General features: G+C 39.4%; 1 protein-coding gene across 1 annotated transcript; it reads right to left on the reverse strand.

Annotated features, from left to right (window-relative positions):
* Positions 1-7,899: 7,899 nt before the first annotated feature.
* On the reverse strand, positions 7,900-8,748 carry LOC114615023 (sorting nexin-3). Its single transcript, XM_028760685.1, has one exon. The coding sequence runs from the start codon at positions 8,691-8,693 to the stop codon at positions 8,205-8,207; it is 489 nt and encodes a 162-aa protein (XP_028616518.1). The 5' UTR covers positions 8,694-8,748; the 3' UTR covers positions 7,900-8,204.
* Between the last annotated feature and the right edge of the window lie 12,666 nt (positions 8,749-21,414).

Raw genomic sequence — 21,414 nt, forward strand, 5'->3', positions numbered from 1 at the left:
AGCCCAAGCGCTTGAGACCAGTCAGTTGCTGGCCAGCTGTCTTGGCCTGGGGAGCTCCAACCCAAGAGCTCTGGCCCATGCAGGGTCTTAGACTGTGTTCCCCCTATGCCCAGAGTGGAGCCCTGTGGTTTCTCACAGCCCTGATGTCCGATCAGTGTGCATGGAGTGAACTCAGTTGAATTCCCACACCTCTGCTTCCCTGACCCATATCCCCAGCCCCATGGGGTGGCAGACACACAGGACCCACAACTCAACCCACAGAACCCACACCCATGAGCGCACTGCAGCCCAACAATACCCCATTATGATTTAATGTAACATATATTCTAATTTCATCTACCTCTCTACTTCTGTTTTCCCTTAAGACCTCCTCTGAGATGATGCTTGTAGCCAACCATTAGACTGAGCATAGGGTCCCCAATAGAGGAATTAGAGAAGGGACTGAACTAAGGGAACTTAGGGGGTTTTCAGCTAAGCAACAGTGTCAACTAGAAAGATCCCCTGGAGCTCCCAGGGACTGGAACACCAACCAAAGAGTAAACAGGGAGGGACTCATGGCTCAGGCCTCATATGTGGCAGAGAATGGCCTTGTTGGATGTCAGTGGGAGGAGCAGCCCTTGAGCCTAAGAAGGTTTGATGTTCCAGTGTAGGAGAATGTCAGGGCTGGATGGCAGGAATGGGTACATGGGTGGGGGTGCACCTTTATAGAGACAGGGTGAGGGGGGATGGGATAGTGAGTTTCCAAAAAGGATACTTGGAAAGGGGAAAACAAAATATAAATAAAGAAAATATCCAATTAAAAAAAAAGAAAGAAACAGTCATGAGGAAACTCCTCAACTAAAAAAAAGAAAAAGAAAAGAAAAGAAAAAGAATAAAGAAAAAGAGGCCATGAATTTGAAAGAGAGAATGGACTTATATTTGGAAGTGATTAGAGGACAGAAAGAGAAGAGGGAAATGGTGTAATTATAATATAATCTCAATATATAGAGAGAATTTAAAATTAAGATTAATTATAATCATGGGTGACTCATAAGAGACATCAACTGATTCTCTATAATGTACTGTGTTACAAAGTATGCATATATGCATATTTTCTGAATTAACAAATTCTCTAGCAACAGATTTTACAGATTGTAATAAAATTGTTTTTAATATTTAAAAAATTCCCCTCTGAATCTCTCATAGTCTTGTAATGGTTAGTGTTGTCAACTTGATAGTTTTTAGAACCACCTAGGAGATAAGCCTCTGGGTATACTTGAGGAAGATTAATTTGATTGTGTTAATAGAAGTAGGTAGTGGGTGACACATTATACTGTCGACATCCTGGAGTATATAAGTGGAGGGAAAACTAAGTAGCAGGATGCATTTAGTGTTCTCTTCCTGATTATGGATGGTTTGTGACCCACTCCTTCAAGCTCTAGACTTCCTCAACATACCTCTGAGCTGTGACATGGTTTAAGTTGCTTTTTCCCAAGTATTTTATCACAGTGACAGAAAAGTAATGGAGACAATGCCTGTTCTAATCACACACACACACACACACACACACACACAACTGTGTGTGAAATTTAAATACATATTTTTTTATGTATGTGTATCAGAAAACATGACATTTTGACATGATTGATTTTGCTTAATATAGTGATTTTCTATTCCATCAATTTCTCTAAAAATGCCATGGTTTAAATATTCTTAATGACTGGATGAAATTTCTTTATGTATACATTAGCATTCTTCATTCGTTGATTGGGAGTCCAGGCTGGTTCTATTACTCAGCTTTGTGAATAGTGTGTCAATAAGCCTGAGCATGTAAACTGTTCTGTGATAGACTGATTTAGAGTCTTTGAGTATATAACAAGGAGTGATATACTCATAAGGAAGTTCTACTTTTTGTTCATTTAGAAACTTCCACACTGCTTTCTTAAGTCATTGTGTTGTAAACTGGCAAGTTTATGATGTGTTTAACAACTTACATTTGTTATATCTTATTGAGGAATTCTTTCCTTTATTAATATGTAACAACCTACTTTATATCTTCTGACTAATTTTGTCTTAAAGTCTACTTGGTCAAATATCACAATAATTACACCATTTTATTTTCAATTTCCTTTCACTTGAGGATTTACATCCTAGCACCACTATGACAACATTTTGGTGCCCAAAATGGAGTAAGAACTTACTCTATCCAAAATTTCAACTTGCCAATAAGTCTTGTTGGCTACAGAGTTCTCGTAACTTATTATTGCATGCCATCCTTACATGTGGCATGAAGGAAGATTTTTTTTTTGCAATTTGGTTATATGATAAAACTAACATCTGAACAAAGAAAGACAGTTGTCTTTTACCTCTTCAAAGAGCAGAAAGTCACCTTGACTTGATCTGTATTCATCACTTGTATAAATAATAAGAGGGAGTAAAAATAATTTCATCTTTATAGAACTATATATTGTTCATAAAAGTTTGTATGTTGCAAAATGGAAGGCCAATAGTGCTGCCCTAATAAGAGTCACCCTTGGGGACGCTTAGATGCTGAAACTTATTGTTCTAGCTTCCTGCCTGATCCTGCCTCAGACTGATGCTGTTTTCAGAGACTTGCCTCCAGCTAGCTTTCTTATGATTACATGACAAATGATTACAGCTAGCTTTCTTTATTTCTTTTTTTCTAATAATTTATTTATCTTTTTCAAATCGTAATTCATTCACACAGGGGTTGTAAACACAGAAAGGCAGGACGTGGGGAAGGGGATGACACTGGAGCATGGGTGTCCAGGGGGAATAGAGATATCTTTTAGAACAGGGTATTGGCTGGGTGAAGGTTCAGGGGACAGATCACTATGACTCTGCCTATGATTCACTTGTCCTTATCTAAGTTGGTATTGTCGGCCAAGGCTACCTATTTACAAGGTCTATGACTCCTCAGGCTGGTAAATTTTCATGAAAGTTGCCTGTTTACAATAGTTTATAGCCATCTGTTTCAATGTTTTTTTCACAGAGACCAAAGACTTGGTGTTAGTATACAGGTATGACAGGCCTATTGCTGATTTTAGGCCTATGGCTGATTTTAGGCCTTCAGTGTGTAAGCAGGGATGTCTGTGACATCTCCTCCCTTCTCTAAGTATAGAAGGGCTGTGGTGATTCTAATCATGCAAAGGCGGGGATAGAGGCCTGACCTCCAGTAATTGAAGGGGACCTTGTAATGGCTCCGGTCCCCCTGTCGTTGTCCAGTGAGGCATGAGGGCCATACCCATCCTGATGTCTTTTTCCTGGAGAGGGGATACTTTTGACATCAACCCCTATGTCCCTCAGTGAACCCAGAGAGATATTTTTAACTTTTATTTATATTCCCTTGCAGTGCTTAGCCTCGCAGCCTAAGCAGGAATTCAGATCGCCAGTCAGAGGGGGTTCTTGGTGGCCCCTCTCTGCTTGGTCTAGGGGCAGAAGTCCCCTCTTTTAGGTTGGGTGGAGATGGGTTTTGGGAACACCCTGTATAAAGTAACAACCTCATCCTGAGTCTCGTGGTCCTCCATAGCTAACTTATGATAATGTAACTGAATAGGTTTTGCTACCAAATTATTTATCTGTTGTTTCACAGAGTTAGCCAGCCTACTTGAGACCCAAAGACCAGTAGAAACAAGCAAAAATAACCCAAATAATGGTCCCAAGATGGGAGGAAGTAGGGTTGACAACCATGGAGAGGCTGAAAACCAATTCTTGTACCAGAATTCATCTGTCTCTTTCTCTCTCTGACTTCTCTCAGGGCGTTCTCTGATCTATTTCATGGTCTTTTTAACCCTCCCTGTCTTGTCTATGTAAAGGCAACATTCTTCTTTAAGGGCTGTCCACAGTCAAGAGCTGTACACCGCCTTTTCTATTGTAATAGAGTAAATCAAGTCCAATAAGGATCTTTGCGATTTTTGGAGGTCTCTTCAGACAGCGAAACGAGGGATTTCTTCAGATTAATGATGTCAGTCTCTAGCTGTTTGATGTTCTTGTCAATGGCCCTTCAAAGTTCAGAGTGGTATAAATTCGGAGGCCAGCATCTGGGTTAGAACTTCTAACAGCAGACATCACAGGTGATTCATTTTTACCTGGAAAGGAAAAAGAAGGGAATTCTCAGGGAGATTTCTCTTCCCTGGATGTAAATTGTCATTCATCTTATTTATGGTTGGGCCTGGCTTCGTGGGGATATCTATTTATTTCATTAATCTTTTTGATAGCCAGTTAGCTGTGCCTTCTGTGGTATCAAACAGGCATATCAATCCTCGTCCCCATAAGGGAACTGGGTCTGGGCCATTCCCTTTAAGGGTAAGAGGGTCCTTCACCTTATCTGTGGCGTAGTTTTTATTGATATCGGTGATGCTAGAGGCAGTCAGCAGCAGATTTGCCCTGAGCATTCAGTTTTAGAAATTTAAAAGTGAACAAGGCATGATGGAAAGTATTTCAGTGGGATATGTGGGGGGTTACAGTTCCCCCTCTTTTGTTTTTAAAGCCAATTTTTCAGGGTTCTTGTAAAATCAGGTCAGAAGCACCAACAGGCACTCCTTTCACACTCAGAGAGTCATGAAGACACTATTTAAAAGAAATATATTAATAACCTCTTTTATTAAAGGACTGTTATAGCACAGCTGACAACTAATCAGACTATATAATATATCGATTAGTAATAGCTTCTTCTACTTTTTGTGGGATTACTTCTCTTTTGTCAATTAATTGTTGAGGGAAATTAGAATTTACATCTCTCTTGAGAATATTAAACAGAGACTTAAATTCTTTTGTGGAGAGCTTGAAATGAGATCTTAGCCACTTAGCATCTCCTAGAAACTTTTGAAAATATTTTGAAATAAGTAAATTCTCTCTTTTTTTTAGACCCTTTATCTGTTTTTCGTTTTATTGGATATTTTACATATTTACCTTTAAATGTTATCTCCTCTCCCATTCTCCCTCAAAACCCCTTATCCCATACCCCCTCCTCCTATGTGTATGAGGGTGTGCTCCAAACATCCTCCCAGCCCCATCTCCCTGCTCTCGAATTCCCCAACACTAGAGGATCCAAACTTTTGGGGACCAAGGCCCTCCACTTCCACTGATGTCTGACAAGGCCACCCTCAATTACCTTTACAGGTGGAGACATGAGTCTCTCTCTTTGTGCTCTCAGGCTGGAGGTTTAGACTTTGGGAGCTCTGGTTGAAAGTTTTGATACTCCTTCTAGAAAGAACCAAAGCACCCACACTTTGGTCTTCCTCCTTCTTCTTGAGTTTCATGTGGTCTACATGATGTGTCTTAGGTATTGCGAGCATTTGGGCTAATATCCACTTATCAGTGAGTACATACCATGTATGTTCTTTTGAGATTGGGTCACCTCACTGAGGATGATATTTTCCAGCTCCATCCATTTGCCTAAGAATTTCATGAACTCATTGTTTTTAATAGCTGAGTAGTACTCCATTGTATAAATGTACCACATTTTCTGCATCCATTCTTCTGTTGAAGGACATCTGGGTTCTTTCCAACTTCTGGCTATTATAAATAAGGCTGCTATGAACACAGTGGAGCATGTGTCCCTGCTGCATGTTGAAACATCTTTTGGGTATATGCCCAGGAGTGGTATAGCTGGGTCCTCAGGTAACACTATGTTCAATTTTCTGAGATACCGCCAGACTGCATTCCATAGTGGTTGTACCAGTTTACAATCCCATCAACAGTGGAGGAGTGTTCCTCTTTCTCCACATCCTTGCCAACATCTGCTGTCACCTGAGCTTTTGATCTTAGCCAGTCTGACTGGTGTGAGGTGGAATCTCAGTGTTGTTTTCATTTGCATTTCCCTGATGACTAGAGATGCTGAATACTTCTTTAGGTGCTTCTCAACCATTTGAGATTCCTCAGTTGAGAATTCTTTGTTCAGCTCTGTGCTCCATTTTTTAATAGGGTTCTTTGATTGTCTAGAGTCTAATTTCTTCAGTTCTTTGCATACTTGGGATATTAGCCGTTTATCAGATGTAGGGTTGGTGAAGATCTTTTCCCAATCTGTTGGTTGCTGCTTTGTCCTATTGACAGTGTCCTTTGCTTTACAGAAGCTTTGCAGTTTTATGAGGTCCCATTTATCAATTCTTGGTCTTAGAGCACAAGCCATTGGTGTTCTGTTCAGGAACTTTTCTCCTGTGCCTATTTGTTCGAGGCTTTTCTACAGCTAGTTTTCTTTCTTTTTTTGTGTGTGTTTTTTTTTTTTGATATTTTATTTACATTTCATATGTTGTCCATTTACCCCATCCCCCACCCACCCGGGAACCCCCTATCCCCTTACCCCTCCTCCTTCTTCTCCATGGATGTAAGCCCTACCTACCCCACCACTCCCACTTTCCCACCCTCAAAATTCCCACCCCCTGGGGCGTCCAGGCTTCATGAGGTCAAGGATCTCATCTTACACCTATGCCCAGCAGGGCCCTCCACTCTTACGTATTCAGCTGAAGCCCTGGATCCCTCCCTAAGTGCTCCCAGGCTGGTGGTTTAGACCCTGGGAGCTGTGGTTGGTTGGTATTGTTGCTCTCCTCATGGTGCCATAAACCCTTTCAGCTCCTTCAGTCCTCACTCTAACTCCTCCATTGAGAACCCCATGATCAGTTCAATGGCTAGTTGTGAGCATCTGCCTCTGAATATGTCAGACTCTTGAAGGCCTCTGAGGAGACATCCATATCAGGCTCTTATCAGCATGCACTTCTTGACTTCCATATCAGCATCTACTTTTGGTGACTGCACATGGGATGGACACTCAGGTGGAAAGGTCTTCAAATGGCCCCTCCTTCAGTTTCTGTCCCTCACTTTGTCTCCATATTTGCTCCCTTGAGTATTTTGTTGCTCCTAAGAAGAACTGAATCACCCCCACTTGGTCTTCCTTTTTTATGAGCTTCATGTGGCCTGTGAGTTGCATCTTGGGCATTTCAAGGTTCTGGGCTAATATCCGATAATCAGTGAGTGAATACCATGTGTGTTCTTTTGTGATTGGCTTACTTCACTCAGGATGATGATTTCTAGTTCCATCCATTTACCTAGGAAACTCTTGAATTCATTGTTTTTAATAGCTGAGTAATACTCCATTGTGTAAATATACCACATTTTTTGAATCCGTTTCTCAGTTGAAGGACATCTGGGTTCTTTCTAGCTCCTGGCTATTATAAATAAGGCTGCTATGAACATAGTTGAGCATATGTCCTTGTGATATGTTCGAGCATCTTCTGGGTATATGCCTAGGAGTGGTATAGCTGGATCCTCAGGTAATGCTATGTCCAATTCTCTGAGGAACCGCCAGACTGATTTCCAAAGTGGTTGCACCATCTTGCAGTCCCACCAACAATGGAAGAGTGTTCCTCTTTCTCCACACCCTCCCTAGCATCTACTATCACCTGAGTTTTTAATCTTAGCCATTCTGACTGGTGTGAGATGGAATCTCAGGATTGTTTTGATTTGCATTTCCCTGATGACTAAGGATGCTGAACATTTCTTTAGGTGCTTCTCGGCCATTCGAGTTTCTTCCATTGAAAATTCTTTGTTAAGCTCTATACCCCATTTTTTTTTTTGTTTTTTTTTTTTTGTTTTTTTTTTGCATTTCAACTTTTATTTGAAAACAACTTAAATTTTAGACAAATGATTTTAGTATATAAATTTGATTTTGTTTTTATACAGAATATAAAGATTTCCCTCATTAATCTTTCATGTGAAGGGGATTACAGGTCAGAAGGAAGACACATTCTGCACACAAAGTTCACCTCATATGTGTGGCACTGGAGACGAATGGTGTCGTGCTCCTGCACATAAATTAGGACCAAGTGGTGACATCACACATCAAGGGATGGGGGAGCAATACTCTAGTCAATCAGATCCAAGAAGCAAACATGACACAGGAACTGTGAGAGCAAGTCGGCAGCTTTAGTCAGGACACAGCAGGGTCTATGGGGCTGGGAGGCTACAGTGTGCACAGGGACACAGCGGGAAGAGCTACTTAGAAAGAAGGCTGGAGCGAGGGAGTTTCACTAAAGCAAATAACATCTTGTCAACTGCCAAAACAAAGCGAATGGAAGGGAGAGTGTGAGTGTTAGTATACCCAGGACGTGTTATACCAGCGCCTGTGCAGCATGCTAAGTTAGTTACAACTTCTTCATTGGTGTGGATGAATCATTGATGGTCTCGGGTTTTACTTCTTCTTGCCAAACTCAGGCATGTCTTATTTTAGATGGAGTATAGCTTTTATCTATAATTTCATCTTGTAAAAACATGTGAAGACAACGTTCATTCTGGGCCAGAGGATGACCAGCGACCTTGTTTATGAACTGTTCCAGCCCTTGCTTCCTCTCCTCGATGAAATTGTCATCAAATATTCCATCATCTCCTCTAAAAGGAAGCTGCCGCAAAAATGCTTTCCCGGGGAGTGGGGGAACCACAACCTTACTCTCTCTCTCTAGTTCGCTTCGAAGCCACTCAAAGTCACTGTACCTTCTTCTCACAGTAGATTCCTTCAGCTTGAAGATGGGAAGATTTGTCTTGACCCTGATCTCGTAGGTGGTGAAGCGGCCCCGGCCGACCCCCACGGTCTGCGGGTTGCTCACGTCGATCTCGAGGAAGTTGCTGGGCGGCCCGTAGGCGTCATTCAGGTTCTGCGGCTTGGTGATGAGCCGCCGGGTGTCCGCTACGGTTTCCGCCATTTCGCTATCGCCGCGGCAGCCGCGGGCTTCTCTCCACCGCCGCCTCCTTCCGCCAACGCCGCCGCCGCCGCCGCCGCCCGCCGCGGGGACTCCCGGCTCGCGCCTATACCCCATTTTTTAATAGGTTAATTTGGTTGTCTGGAGTCTAATTTCTTGAGTTCTTTGTATATATTGGATATTAGCCCTCTATCAGATGTAGGATTGGTAAAGATCTTTTCCCAAATTTGTTGGTTGTCTTTTTGTCCTATTGACAGTGTCCTTTGCCTTACAGAAACTTTGCAATTTTATGAAGTCCCATTTGTCAATTCTTGATCTTAGAGCATATGCCATTGGTGTCCTGTTCAGGAACTTTTCCCCTGTGCCCAAGTATTCGAGGCTCTTCCCCACCTTCTCTTCTATTAGTTTCAATGTATCTGGTTTTATGTGGAGGTCCTTTATCCACTTAGACTTGAGCTTTGTACAAGGGGATAAGAATGGATCGATTTTCATTCTTCTACATGTTGTCCTCCAGTTGAACCAACACCATTTGTTGAAAATGCTGTCCTTTTTCCACTGGACAGTTTTAGCTCCTTTGTCAAAGATCAAGTGACCATAGGAGTGTGGGTTCAGTTCTGGGTCTTCAATTCTATTCCATTGATCCTCCTGCCTGTCTCTGTACCAGTACCAGGTAGTTTTTATCACTGTTGCTCTGTAGTACAGCTTGACGTCAGGGATGGTGATTCCTCCCGATGTTCTTTTATTATGTTGAGAATAGTTTTCGCTATCCTGGGTTTTTTGTTATTCCATATGAATTTGAGAATTTCCTTTTCTAACTCTGTGAAGAATTGAGTTGGGATTTTAATGGGGATTGCATTGAATCTGTAGATTGCTTTTGGCAAGATGGCCATTTTTATTATATTAATCCTGCCAATCCATGAGCATGGGAGATCTTTCCATCTTCTGAGATCTTCTGCGATTTCTTTCTTCAGAGACTTGAAGTTCTTGTCATACAGGTCTTTCACTTGCTTGGTTAGATTCACACCAAGGTATTTTATATTATTTGCAACTATTGTGAAGGGTGTCATTTCCCTAATTTCTTTTTCAGTCTGTTTATCTTTCATGTAGAGGAAGGCTACTGATTTGTTTGAGTTGATTTTATAACCAGCCACTTTGCTGAAGTTGTTTATCAGGTTTAGGAGTTCTCTGGTGGAAGTTTTGGGGTCACTTAAGTATACTATCATATCATCTGCAAATAGGGAGATTTTGACTTCTTCCTTTCCTATTTGTATCCCTTTGACTTCTTTTTGTTGTCTAATTGCTCTGGCTAGGACTTCCAGTACTATATTGAATAGGTAGGGGGAGAGTGGGCAGCCTTGTCTAGTCCCTGATCTTAGTGGGATTGCTTCAAGTTTCTCTCCTTTTAGCTTGATGTTGGCTACTGGTTTGCTGTAAATTGCTTTTACTATGTTTAGGTATGGGCCTTGAATTCCTGAACTTTCCAAGACTTTTATCATGAAGGGATGTTGAATTTTGTCAAACGCTTTCTCAGCATCTAGTGAGATGATCATGTGGTTTTTTTCTTTCAGTTTGTTTATATAGTGGATTACATTGATGGATTTCCGAATATTGAACCATCCCTGCATTCCTGGGATAAAACCTACTTGATCATGATGGATGATTGTTTTGACGTGTTCTTGGATTCAGTTTTCTAGAATTTTATTGAGTATTTTTGCATCGATGTTCATACGGGAGATTGGTCTGAAGTTCTCTTTCTTTGTCGTGTCTTTGTGGGGTTTGGGTATGAGTGTAATTGTAGCTTCATAGAACGAATTGGGTAGTGTTCCTTCTGTTTCTATTTTGTGGAATAGTTTGAAGAGAATTGGTATTAGGTCTTCCTTGAGGGTCTGATAGAATTCAGCACTAAAACCATCTGGTCCTGGGCTTTTTTTAGTGGGGAGACTTTTAATGACTTCTGCTATTTCCCTAGGGGTTATGGGACTATTTAGATGGTTTATCTGCTCCTGATTTAACTTTGGGACCCGGTATCTGTCTAGGAAATTGTCCATTTCATCCAGGTTTTCCAGTTTTGTTGAGTATAGGCCTTTGTAGTAGGATCTGATGATTTTTCTTAATTTCTTCAGTTTCTGTTGTTATGTCTCCTTTTTCAGTTCTGATTTTATTAATTTGGATACTGTCTCTGTGCCCTCTGGTTAATCTGGCTAAGGGTTTATCTATCTTGTTGATTTTCTCAAAGAACCAGCTCCTGGTTTTATTGATATTTTGTATTGTTCTTTCTGTTTCTATTTGGTTGATTTCAGCCCTGAGTTTGATTATTTCCTGCCTTCTACTCCTCCTGGGTGTATTTGCTTCTTTTTGTTCTAGAGCTTTTAGTTGTGCAGTCAAGTTGTTAGTGTGTGCTCTTTCCAGTTTCTTTTTGTAGGCACTTAGAGCTATGCGTTTTCCTCTTAGCACTGCCTTCATGGAGTCCCACAAGTTTTGGTATGATGTGTCCTCATTTTCATTGAATTCTAAAAAGTCTTTAATTTCTTTCTTTATTTCTTCCTTCACCAAGTCATCATTGAGTAGAGAGATGTTCAGTTTCCATGTGCATGTGGGTTTTCCATTGGTTTTGTCATTATTAAAGACAAGTCTTATTCCGTGGTGATCTGATAAGATGCAAGGGATTATTTCAATCTTTTTGTATGTGTAGAGGGTTGTTTTGTGACCAATTATATGGTCTATTTTGGAGAAGGTACCATGAGGTGCTGAGAAAAGGGTATATTCTTTTGTTTTAGGATGAAATGTTCTATAGATGTCTGTTAAGTCCATTTGGTTCATAACTTCTGTTAATGTCAAAGTGTCTCGGTTTAGTTTCTGTTTCCATGATCTGTCCATTGCTGAGAGAGGGGTGTTGAAATCCCCCACTATTATTGTGTGAGGTGTAATGTGTGTTTTGAGCTTTAGTAAAGTTTCTTTTATGTATGTAGGTGCCCTTGCATTTGGAGCATAGATGTTCAGAATTGAGAGTTCACCTTGGTAGATTTTTCCTTTGATGAGTATGAAGTGTCCTTCCTTATCTTTTTTGATTAATTTTGGATGAAAGTCGATTTTATTTGATATTAGAATGGCTACTCCAGCTTGTTTCTTGGGACCATTGGCTTGGAAAATTGTTTTCCACCCTTTTATTCTGAGGTGGTGTCTGTCTTTGTCACTGAGGTGTGTTTCCTGTATGCAGCAAAATTCTGGGTCTTGTTTGTGTATCCAGTCTGATAGTCTGTGTCTTTTTATTGGGGAATTGAGACCATTGATGTTAAGAGATATTAAGGAAAAATGATTGTGGCTTCCTGTTATTTTTGTTATTAGAGTTAAAGTTATGTTTGTATAGTTATCTTCTTTTGGGGTTGTTGGAAGATTACTTCCTTGCTTTTTCTATGTTGTAGTTTCCCTCCTTGTGTTGGCGTTTTTCCATCAATTATCCTTTGAAGTCCTGGGTTTGTGGGAAGATATTGTGCAAATTTGGTTTTGTCATGGAATATCTTGGTTTTACCATCTATAGTGATTTAGAGTTTTGTTGGGTATAGTAATCTGGGCTGGCAATTGTGTTCTCTTAGGGTCTGTATGATGTCAGTCCAGGCTCTTCTGGCTTTTATAGTCTCTGGTGATAGGTCTGGTATAATTCTTATAGGTCTTCCTTTATATGTTACTTGACCTTTTTCCCTTACTGCTTTTAGTATTTTTTCTTTGTTTTGTGCATCTGATGTTTTGATTATTATGTGACGGGAGGTATTTCTTATCTGGTCTATTCTATTTGGTGTTCTGTAGGCTTCTTGTATGTTTATAGGCATCTTGTTCTTTAGGTTAGGAAAGTTTTCCTCAATAATTTTGTTGAAGATATTTACTGGCCCTTTAAGTTGGGAATCTTCATTCTCATCTATACCTATTATCCTTAGGTTTGGTCTTCTCATTGTGTCCTGGATTTCCTGGATGTTTTAAGTTAGGAGTTTTTTGCATTTTGCATTTTCTTTGACAACTGTGTCAATATTTTCCATCGTATCTTCTGCATTTGAGATTCTCTCTTTTATCTCTTGTATTCGGTTGGTGATGCTTGTGTCTATGACTCCTGATCTCTTTCTTAGGTTTTCTATTTCCATGGTTGTCTCCCTTTGAGCTTTATTTATTGTTTCTATTTCCATTTTCAGATCCTGAATGTTTTTGTTTAATTCCTTTTTTGTGTTTTCTTGCAGTTCTTTAAGGGATTTCTGTGATTCCTCTTTAAGGACTTCTATCTGTTTACTTGTACTCTCCTGTATTTCTTTAAGGGAGTTACTTAATTCCTTCTTATAATCCTCTATCATCATCATGAGAAGTGATTTTAATTCTGAATCCTGCTTTTCAGGTGTGATGGGGTGTTCAGGGCTTGCTATATTGGGAGAACTGGGTACTGATGATTCCAAGAAACTTTGGTTTCTGTTGCTTATGTTCTTGCGCTTGCCTTTCGCCATCTGGTCAACTCTAGTGTTACCTGCCCTCACTGTGTGAGACTGGAGTCTGTATTTCCAGTTATCTTGCTTGTTGTAGAGCTCCTCAGAGTCCAGATGTCTCTGTAGTCTTATGATCCTAATCTCCTTGGTGTCTGCTGCTCTGAGTGCAGTGGCTCCTCGGCTGCTCTGAGTGCAGTGGCTCCTGTAGGATAACTCAGGAGTCAGTATCTCCACAGGAGCAGACCAATTCTGTGTTGGCTGCTCTGAGTGCAGTGGCTCCTCTAGGATGACTCAGGAGTCAGTATCTCCACAGGACAGGAGCAGACCCAACTCTGTGTCTGCCCCAGTCCAAAGGACCAGGCAGGGGAGGAAGGGAAGTGGAATTCCGGAGGGGCAGGGTTTGGGTAGCTGCTGTGTCCTGACTGTCCCTGGCTCCCAGATGTATCTCTGGGGCTTAGGGAGTGAGATGGAGTTCTTACCAGCTGCTCTGAATGCAGTGGCTCCTCTAGGATGACTCAGGAGTCAGTATCTCCACAGGTCAGGAGCAGACCCAACTCTGTGTCTGCCCCAGCCCAAAAGCTACAGCTAGTTTTCTTAAGACTAGTTTTCTAGTTTTCTGGGGCTCCCAAAAAGGAATTCTTCAAATCCAATTTGGCAGTAAGAATTTTTCAAAAGACCATTGTCCTAGTTCCTTAAGTTGGAATAGATGGTTTTGGTCATTTTATGAATTATAGATATACTGTCATTTTAGGAGACGATTCCAAATAATTATGGTCTTGGACAGGGAGGAAATGAAATAGCGAGCTTAGACTCAAAGACTCCTATCTTTCCTCTCCTCTCCTCTCCTCTCCTCTCCTCTCCTCTCCTCTCCTCTCCTCTTCTCTCCCTTTCTTTTCCTTCCCTTTCTTTTCCTTTCCTCTATTCTTCTTTCTTTCTTAGATGAAGGGAAGAGTTTTGAGAAGAAAAAGGAGAAATACAGAATTATCATATGAAAATTATAGAATAAAGGATAGATTATTGAAACTACTCTTCAATGTAAAGTTATTACTATTCTCAAATGATGTTAGTTTTGTTTACATCATTATGGATTATAGATTACTGATACAAGTATATGGTTTTCATTAGTATAAATCTTTGTGTATTGACATAAAATTTAAAATTAATTTTGTTACAGGATGATGTGTGTATACTTCAATTCTTGTGTAGGTATTATTCCTGTGCAACTCATGTTAAAATACAAAATTTAGTCCCAGTCCTTTTAATAGCTGCTGTTACAAACTGTTTAGGATAACTAAATAATGCAGATTAATAGTCAATCAAACTTAAGGTCTTGTTAGATACAAGTCTGGATTATCACATAAAATACATCCTGGATTGAACAGTTAATAGGTAAATGGAGACAGGAAATGTTTGCTTATTCAGATATGCTATAGATAGATGGTTTTCAAAAACCTCAGAAACTCACAAAATGTGGCATTTAAAGATGTCTTTATTAATTTAAGGCTTTTTTTTTGACATTGAGACATTTTAACTCCTGAAAGTACCCCATTCAACTTGGAAGAAGATTATGAGGATCAAAAACTTCCATATGCAATTGTTTCAGTTATGTCAAGCTAGTCACTGGGCAAAGAAAATGCCCTAAGTTCATCTACAGACAGAATGCTCTCCAAAAATGACAAACAGATGCAGAGAAATTTACTGCCAAGCTTGGTAAGACAGGTTAAACAAGTCCTTCATAAGGTCTGTCAGATATTCTGGGCCAGAAGGCTGAAGATGATACTCCAATGTTTTAAAGAATATTGGGGACTGTCCAGGTCATTAGCTATCTCTGTCAATTCTTAGTCTTGGAAGCTGCTGCTTTCATTTCCTAATTAATCAAGTAATATTTATTTCTTCTCAGGTCTCTGATAGGGTTGAAGACTAGATAATTATAGTCTCACAACTAAAGTTAAATTGTTTAGGATTTTAAAAAGATATTTTTAGGTTTAAGGTGTTTTAGGGTTAATAAAGCTAATTATGATAAAATTGATTTAGATGCAAAGTTCTGAACTCACCAAAATAAGATAGATTATAGAACACTTTCTTCTGATTTGCCAAATATAAATAGACTGGACTTTTTGAATGTAACTCTAACCTAATAATTTTCATAGTTGTTTTATAATTGTACTTACTTATGTTGTTTATTATCAAACAACATACATTCAGAAAGAGCCTTTTTATTTAAACAAAAAAGATGTGGTTGCTAAGTAACTGGGTTTGTTTGATTGTTTGTTGTTTTTTCTCTAGCTGATTTTAATAAGTGTGTCAGTTTCTCCCTTAACCCAGATAGCTCCCAAACAATTGAGACTGGAGTATTGTATTTATTTAACAAGCTTTAAAGGCACAGTAAATGAGCAGAATTACTCTATTTCAATCCTCTAAGCTTATTTGGCTACTTCCCAGTCAGAATCACAATGATACTTGATACTGGCATTTTAATAGTGACATGACTGGGCTCCAGTTATTTTCTCATGGTGCCTCTTGAACTCTGTTCTCTAGTTGTTCCCCACTTCCTCTGTCTCTCTCCTTACCCTTTTATGGCTGGGAGGAAGTCCAGCCCTATTCTCTTCTGCACAGTCACTGGCTGAGTGTTACTTTGAACTAGCTTTATTGATCAATCAGGGAGTAATTGGGAGAAATATTTACATAATTTCGAGACAAGAGATTTTTAGAATGTGGTTGGCAACCAGAAATAAGGGCATAAAAAATCACCATTTAAATAATATAAGGATATTCTTTATACAGGGCACAATAACATTAGCCTACACATCACTGACTAAGATAGGAAGGTAATAGGTAAAAAATAGCCCCAGATTATTCCTGGGTTCTCTGCATATCTTTGGGTAGTGGATGAGGCCCCTGGGAATAAGGAATAAGGCTGTAAGACCCATTTTCAGTAGAGGAATGTGGAGAAGAGCTTCATTGTCATAACTTAGGTGAGAAAAGTAGAAATTCAAACTGACCTTCCTGCTTCTGCAATTTCCCACATTAAAAACCTGGAGAGATTTTTTTTGAGCAATTTAACAGCATACTGTAAAGCTTTACACTAAAAGGAGTAGATGGCAAGACATATCAAACTCAGTGCTGAAGTAAGTGAAATAGAAACAGAAAGAACAATATGAAGAATCAATGAATCAAAGAGTTCTTTGAGAAAATCAATTAGATGGATAAACCTTTATCCAAATTACCAAAAGATGGTGAGAGAATATCCAAATCAAAAAAATAAGAAAAGAAAAGGTGTACATGCCACATACACAGAGGAAATTCAGAGACTCATAAGTATATATTTTAAAAATATATACTCTACCAAACTGAAAAACCTAAAAGAAATGGATAATTATCTTGATAAATACCATTTACTAATTTAAACAAATTTATAGCCCTTAGTGAAATGAAAGATCCTATTAAAAGTCTTACAATCAGATATTCCTGGAGGTCTGCCAGCACCAGGGACATCCAAGTGGAACTCTCAAAACCCAATTCCTGCCTTCTGGGTCCCCTTGGGGTACAACCAGCACTGGTAAATTGCACCCTATCTCCTGGGCTCCATTTCCAAGCTCACAACTCTTCCTGCATTCCCAGAAGCTTACCAGTACTGGAGAGGATTCTACCAAAGGTCCCTTGCTTGCTAGGTCCCCAAAGGGCTCACCCAGCAACAAAGGGCACATTGAACCCTGTCTCTTCCACTCCATTTTCTGGCACTTAACTCTGGCTGCATTCTGGAGGCATGGTGGCACCAGGGATAACAAAATAGCTAAAGGCCAGCATAAGAACACATAAGAGCAGCATAATCAATAAGAGCCAGTGCAATATGGAACCAAGGTGCCAGGGAAATGAAACACAAGAAAATGACCTTGAGTCTAATCTTATAAGATGATTAAAGAGGCCTTTAAGGAAAAAAATGACTAGATCCCTTAAAGAAATACAGGAAAATGCAATCAAACAGGTTAAGGAAATGAATGAAACTGTTCAAGACCTTAAAATGTAAATAGAAACAATAAAGAAAACACAAACTGAGGGAATCCTGGAGATGGAAAACATTGGGAAGAGAAGAAGAACTACAGATGCAACAACAGAATACAAACAGAACAACAGAATACAAAAGATAGAAAAGAGAATCTTAGGGATAGAAAATACAATAGAAGAAATTGACATATTGGTCAAAGAAAATCTTAAAAGTAAAATGTTCCTGATATAAAACATCTAGAAAATATGGGACATTATGAAAATATTTAACTTGAGAATAATAGAAATATAAGACAGAGAAGATTCCTAGCTCAAAGGTCAAGAAAATATTTTTAGCAAAATCATAGATTTCCCCAACCTAAAGAAAGATACGACTATAAACATATATGAAGCTTATAGAACACCAAATAGATTAGACCCAAAAAGAAAAATCCTTGCCACATACTAACCAAACACTAAGTGTACAGAAGAAAGAAAGAATATTAAAAGCTGCAAGGAATAAAGGTGTGTCTTTTATTCAGGAACTTAAACCATTGAGGTGGATAAACCCATGCCTGGATTTATTAATTAATATTTAATGTTACAGATGGTATCCAACTGTCAGACAAGAACTTACTTTTAAAAATTAATTGGAGATTCCTGAATGGAAAACATACGCAGTCCCCCTAAGACTAGGAGGCAGGAGTATTGGTTTCTTAGCTAAGAGCTTAAGCTGTGGGATGCTGAGAGCTCCTGGGATGCTGGGATAAGGCAGGTTGCAGAGAGCAGGCCTGAATAAGATAGGAATGAAGGAAAACTGAATTGTTTTAAGAAAAGAAGGAAGAAATAGTGGTAATTGCTTTATGTGTTTTAAGTAATAAATGTTTTAAATGGTTTTAAAGAGATATTAATCTCCATAGAAGGGAGAAATAAAGGGAAATTGCATTGTTTCAAGAATAAAAAAATAGTGGTAATTGCTTTAAGTGTTTTTAAATATACATGGAAAAATAAAGAAATCCAGGCCTTTGATCTCAAATGTAGGAAACAAAGGCATGGAGATAGAGAGAAACCCTATCTCAACAGATAATACTAAAGAAATATTAATCTCCATAGAAGGGAGGAATAAAGAAAAATTACTTTGTTTTAAGGATAGAAGGGAGAAATACTTATAATTGCTTTAAGTGTTTTTAAGTAATAAAGGTTTTAAATAGTTTTAAAGCTATATTAATCTCCATAGAAAGGAGAAATAAAGGGAAATTGCATTCTTTTAAGAATAAAGGCAAGAAATAGTGATAATTGTTTAAGTGTTTTTAAGTATATCTAGAAAAATAAAGAAATCCAGGTCTTTGATCTCAAATGTAGGAAACAAAGATACAGAGATAGGGAGAAACCTTTTCTTAACAGAAGATAATAATTATAATTGTTTAAACTTGTTTTAATTGCTTTGAGTTATTTTAACTATCAAAATAAAGGTGGTTGTAGGTTTAATGTTATTAATGACATTACTAGTTCTCTGGGAGAAATGTCAGAGTAGAGTATGGAAAAAAAAGGCTGCAAAATTGAACCGATTGATTTCGGGTTGCTGGACCAAGGATTTACTTTTTAGAGAGAGAGTCTCTATATTTCTGTCAACAGAAAAAGAGGAAAGGCTTTGGACCCCTTCCAAAGTAATATGGATCAGATATGAAAGGGGAAGATCCCCTGAAGATCTTGGCTGCAGACAAGACAAAAACTTCAAGAAGACCAAACAGAACAGGTAACAGGAATTGCTGATCCCTCCAAAGGAGAACATCCCTGAAACTGGCTTAGATATAAATGTCTCTATTCAAAACTTCAGCTAAAATTAGCCAATAAATCTTGTTGTTTACAGAATCCTTAAAATTCATCATGCCAATCTGCACATGACATGAATGAACATGTATTGCAGTTGGATATTGATCAAACATATTCATAAAAAGACAGTTGGCTTTCACCTGCTCAAACAAGGAACAAATCTCATTCTTAACTGATCTGTGGCCTTGTACAATCCATACAAATATCTTTATAGAAGTAGCAAATATGGAGACAAAGTGAGGGACAGAAACTGAAGGAGGGGCTGTCTGAAGACCATTCCACCTGAGTATTCATCCCATGTGCAGTCAGCAAAGGTAGATGCTGATGTGGAAGTCAGGAAGTGCATGCTGATAAGAGCCTGATATAGATGTCTCCTCAGAGGTCTGCAAGAGTCCGACATAGTCAGAGGCAGATGCTCACAGCTAGCCATTGAACTGATCATGGGGTTCCCAATGGAGGAGTTAGAGTGAAGACTGTTGGAGCTGAAAGGGTTTTCGGCCCCATGAGGAGAGCAACAATACCAACCAACCAGAGCTCCCAGGGTCTCAACCACCAGCCAGGGAGCACTTAGGGAGGGATCCATGGCTTCAGCTGTATATGTAAGGGTGGAGAGCCCTGCTGGGCATAGGTGGGAGAAGAGATCCTTGGTCTCATGAAGGCTGGATGCCCCAGGGGGTGGGAATTTGAGGGTGCGGAGGTGGGAGGGGGGTAGGTAGGGGTACACCCGCAGAGAAGCAGGAGGAGGGGTGAGGGGAGGGGGGCTCCTGGGTGGGTGGGGGTTGGGGTAAGGGGATAACATATGAAATGTAAATAAAACATCCAATTAAAAAAAAAAAAAGAAGGACCAAAGGCTCCATACTTTGGTCTTCCTTCTTCATGAGCTTCATGTGGTCTGTTAGTTGTATCTTGGGTATTGAAAGCTTTTGGGCTAATATCCACTTATCAGTGAGTGCATACCATGTGTGTTCTTTTGTGATTGGGTTACCTCACTTAGGATGATATTTTCTAGTTCCATCCATTTGCCTAGGAATTTCATGAATTCATTGTTTTTAATAGCTGAGCAATACTCCATTGTATAAATGTACTATATTTTCTGTATCTATTCCTCTGTTGATGGATATCTAGCTTCTTTTCAGCTTCTCGCTATAATAAATAAGGCTGCCAAGAATATAGTACAGCATATTTACTTGTCATATGTTGAAGCATCTTTTGGGTATATGCCCAGGAATGGTGTAGCTGGATCCTCAGGTAATGCTATGTCCAATTTTCTGAAGAACTGCTAGACTGATTTCCAGAGTGGTTGCACAATCTTGCAATCCTACCAACATTGGAGGAGTGTTCATCTTTCTTCATATCCTTGCCAGCATCTGCTGTCACCTGAATTTTTAATCTTAGCCATTCTAACTGGTGTGAGGTGGAATCTCAGAGTTGTTTTGATTTGCATTTCCCTGATGCCTAAGGATGTTGAACATTTCTTTAGGTGCTTCTTAGCCATTTGAGTTTCCTCAGTTGGGAATTCTTTGTTTAGCTCTGTACCACATTTTTAATAGGGTTATTTGGGTGTCTGGAGTCTAATTTCTTGAGTTCTTTGTATATGTTGGATATTAGCCCTCTATTGGATGTGGGATTGTTAAAGATCTTTTCCCAATCTGTTGGTTGCCATTTTGTCCTATTGACAATGTCCTTTGCCTTACAGAAGCTTTGCAATTTTATGAGGTCCCATTTGTCAATTCTTGATCTTAGAGCACAAGCCATTGGTGTTCTGTTCAGGAAATTTTCTCCTGTGCCCAATTATCCAAGACTCTTCTACAACTTATCTTCTGTTGGTTTCAGTGTATCTGGTTTAATGTGAATGTCCTTGATCCACTTGGACTTGAGCTTTGTACAAGGATTTAATAATGGATCAATTTGAATTCTATATGCTGACCTCCAGTTGAACCAGCACCATTTGTTGAAAATGCTTTCCTTTTTCCACTGGACAGTTTTAGCTCCTTTGTCAAAGATCAAGTGACCATAGGTGTGTGGGTTCATTTCTGGGTCTTCAATTCTTTTTTTTTTTTTTTTTAATAATTTATTTATTTTTGAACATGAAATGCTTTTTTATAGCATGTTTCACAAGGGGAGGGGGTAAGAGGGGCCAGATGGTGGAAAAGTACAAAATCTTCTTGGCCTGTGCCTTGAAACATGTCATGGTCTATACGGTACACTGCCTTGAATTATGATCTACCTGCTGTTCTTCAGAAGATATGGTACACTGCTTGAGTTATGGTCTCCCTGCTATTCTTAAGATGATATGGTACACTGCTTTGAGTCTATCTGCAGTTGCTAAGCAGGATCTTGCAGTTGCCAAGCTTCAGAGGACATTGTGCAGGTGGGGAAAGGTAGGGGGTGAGGGTAAGGGCGAGGGTCCTGGCTTCTGGCATCTCCCCCTTCTCTGTTTAGTT

The sequence above is a fragment of the Grammomys surdaster genome, unplaced genomic scaffold (assembly GCF_004785775.1).
Source record: "Grammomys surdaster isolate TR1022 unplaced genomic scaffold, NIH_TR_1.0 126546, whole genome shotgun sequence".
Classification (NCBI taxonomy): Eukaryota; Metazoa; Chordata; class Mammalia; order Rodentia; family Muridae; genus Grammomys; species Grammomys surdaster.